The following is a 3,415-nucleotide window of genomic DNA, read 5'->3' on the forward strand; positions in this document are numbered from 1 at the left end:
AAGCTTTTGAGTTTAATTAGTTCCCATTAATTTATTTTTGTTTTTATTGTCATTATTTTAGGAGGTGCATCAAACCAAGATATTGCTGTGGTTTGTTAAAGAGCATTCTCTTATGCTTTTCTCTAGGAGTTATCCAGCCTTATATTTAAGTCTTTAATCAGTAGGTTTATCTTTGTGTATGGTGTTAGAGAATGTTCTGATTTCATTCTTTTACATGTAGCTGACCAGTTTTCCGAGCACCACTTATTGAAGAGATTGTCTTTTTTCCACTGTATGTTCTTGCCTCCTTTGTCATAGATTAGCTGACCATAGGTACTTGGGTTTATTTCTGGGCTTTCTGATATATTTCTGTTTTTGTGTCAGAACCATACTGTTTTGATTACTGTTGCTTTGTAGTATAGTCTGAAGTCAGTAAGCCTGATTCTTCCACCTGCACTTTTCTTTCTTAGTATTCCTTGGCTCTTTGGAGTCTTTTGTATTTCCAAATTTTGAAATATTTTGTTCTAGTTAGATGAAGAATGCCATTGGTAATTTTATAGGGATTGCATTAAATCTGTAGATTGTTTTGCTTAGTATAGTCATTTTGACACTATTGATTCTTCTAACCCAAGACCATGGGATGCCTTTCCATTTGTTTGTGTCATCCGTATTTTCATGAGTGTCTTAACAGTTTTCAGAGAATGGGTCTTTTGTCTCTTCTTCTTTTTTTTTTTTCTTTTTTAGGGTTGTACCTGCAGCATATGGAGGTTACCAGGCTAGGGGTCCAGTGGGAGCTGTAGCTGCTAGCCTATACCACAGCCACAGCAACATGGGATCTGAGCTGCATCTGCATCCTGTGCCACAACTCATGGCAATGTTGGATCCTTAACCCACTGAGTGGGGCCAGGGATCAAACCTGCATCCTCATGGAAACTAGTCAGGTTATTAACCTACTGAGCCACAACAGGAACTCCCGAGGTCTTTTGTCTCTTTAGGTAAGTTTATTCCTAAGTATTTTATTCTTTTTGATGTGATGGTAAATGGGGTTGTTTCCCTAATTTCTCTTTCTGATCTTTCACTGTTAGTATATAGAAATGCAGTCAATTTCTGAGTATGAATTGAATTTTGAAGATATGAGTGGTAAGAACAGGTATACTTTAATTCGTCCAATCTTGAGATTCCATGAAGTCTCCTTCCCATGTCTGTAACATGAGTTGTTTTATTTGAAACTATTTTATTTGGGGGGCGGGGGCTGCCCTGAGGCATATGTAGTTCCTGGGCCATGGACCAGATCCAAGCTGCAGTTGTGACCTTTGCCATGGCTGTGGCAGTGCTGGATGCTTAACCCACTGTGCTGGGCCAGGGATTGAACCCGTGTCCCAGCATACCATTCCTGTTGTGCCACAGCAGTTACTTCTCTTTGAAACTCTTCATTAAAAATATTGATGTATACACAAGAGGAGTTCCCATCATGGCACAGTGGAAACAAATCCGACTAGTATCCATGAGGATGCTGGTTTGATCCCTGGCCTTGCTCAGTGGGTTGGGGATCCAGTGTTGCTTTGAGCTGTAGTATAGATAGCAGATGTGGTTTGGATCCTGTGTTGCTGTGGCACACAGGTGTAGGCCGGCAGTTATGGCTTAGATTTGACCCTTAGCCTGGCAACTTCCACATGCTGCAAGTGTGGCCCTAAAAAAAAATGTATCGACGTGTACAGACAACCATTGAGGTATTAAGACCACTCCATGATGGCATTTCAATCTTGTTTTAGTGTCCTTACAAGACTCCTCTGTTTTATCCATCCACTACCAGTACCAGTTCAGAGACTACATTGATGGCCATTCTAAGCATCTCAGTCAGTGATTTCAAAGTGCAGTGATGAGCGGATTCTGGTTCTTGCTGACTGTATGGTTACTTATGCTTTATTGGATCTCAGGTTTTCTCACCTGGGGAAAAAAAGGTGAACTGACCAGATGACTTTTAAGGTCCCTCCTAGACCTCATGACTTCTCTGTTGCTTCTCACTAAATGATGTGTGTGATATAGTACCAGTACAAGTGAAAAGCAGATTTTTCTGGTGAAATGCCAGTGTAGAGGTGGTATGGTACACTCTGAGAATTTTGTTTTGTAGGTTTTATGGGAAAATTGTAGATAAACCTGGTGACCATGATCCTGAGACTTTGGAAGCAATTGCAGAAAATGCAAAAGGCTTGGCTGGAATATCAGGCGAGAGGATTTGGGTGGAACTGAAAAAAATTCTTACTGGTAACCACGTAAATCATTTGATTCACCTCATGTATGATCTTGATGTGGCTCCTTACATAGGTGAGACCAACTTATAAAATATTTGCATTATTGGCAGTCAAACACATCTAGTTTACAATTTCATAAGGAAAAATGTTTATTTAAATGGCTTTTAAAGGAAAAACGGAGTATTTTTAAAGAAGTAAACTTTGAGGTCAGGAGTAGGAGAGTTGTTTTTTTTTCACAGGTATGCACAGCTCAAAGACAGCATGTTATGGTGATACAAAGTGACCTCTGGAGTTAGTCCATCTTGGGTTTGAATGAGGCTTTGCCACTTACCAGCTTTGTGTTGACATGGGTTATTTCCTTACTTATTAGTTCCTAAATCTAAAAAAAGGGTTATGAAAAAAATAGCATCTATCTAATGGAAGGACTGGGAGCTTCAGTGAGTTAGTTAATACATGTTAAGCACTTAGAAGAAGACTTGACTTGTACAAATAAATGGTTCAGTAGGATCTATAATTAATATTCACAAGGGATTTTGAGAGTGATGTGGGAGGACAGCAACAGCATGTCATTGGTTCACCTGTTAGATGGAGCATCAGTCAGACTAGGCCAATAATGAGTCCTAGTGATGGCCTTTCTGTAGATGTAACCAGTGTTTGGCTTAGTTTAGGAGTGTTTTCTTATTAAGTTTATCCACTCTAAGTATGAGTGAAAAATGCTTTTGTTTCTACAGGATTACCTGCCAATGCAAGTTTAGAAGAATTTAACAAAGTCAGTAAAAATGTTGAAGGTTTTTCACCAAAGCCAATGACTCTCTTAACCTCATTATTCAGAGTACAGGATGATGTCACAAAATTGGATCTGAGGTTGAAGATTTCAAAAGAAGAGAAGAATCTTGGTTTATTTATAGTTAAAAACAGGAAGGATTTAATTAAAGCAAAAGACAGTTCAGAACCACTGAAACCCTATCAAGACTTTATCATAGATGTAAGTATATTCTAGGTGTGGTTAGAATATAATCCATCTTTACTAACTGTAGAAATCTAAGACCCACACTGTATTATGTGAAATTCATTTATTTTAAGTGAAAAATTTCACATCAAGCATTTATTTAAATTTTAGGATAAGATCACTAGCAAGTGTGATAAATGTTTAGTGAAACTAAATGTTTGATTTTGGCCCTTAG

The 3,415-nt window shown here is 38.3% G+C and overlaps 1 protein-coding gene across 7 annotated transcripts in view; it reads left to right on the top strand.

The window, feature by feature from the left end:
- Positions 1–3,415, top strand: part of TRNT1 (tRNA nucleotidyl transferase 1) — an 88,220-nt gene that overhangs the window by 80,504 nt on the left and 4,301 nt on the right. For all 7 annotated transcript variants that reach the window (XM_021069269.1, XM_021069271.1, XM_021069267.1 and 4 more), the window contains exons 6-7: positions 2,111–2,304; positions 2,963–3,216. In XM_021069269.1, the coding sequence (XP_020924928.1) occupies positions 2,111–2,304; positions 2,963–3,216 (448 nt within the window). The remainder of the gene's footprint in view (positions 1–2,110; positions 2,305–2,962; positions 3,217–3,415) is intronic.

The sequence above is a fragment of the Sus scrofa genome, chromosome 13 (genome assembly GCF_000003025.6).
Source record: "Sus scrofa isolate TJ Tabasco breed Duroc chromosome 13, Sscrofa11.1, whole genome shotgun sequence".
NCBI lineage: Eukaryota > Metazoa > Chordata > Mammalia > Artiodactyla > Suidae > Sus > Sus scrofa.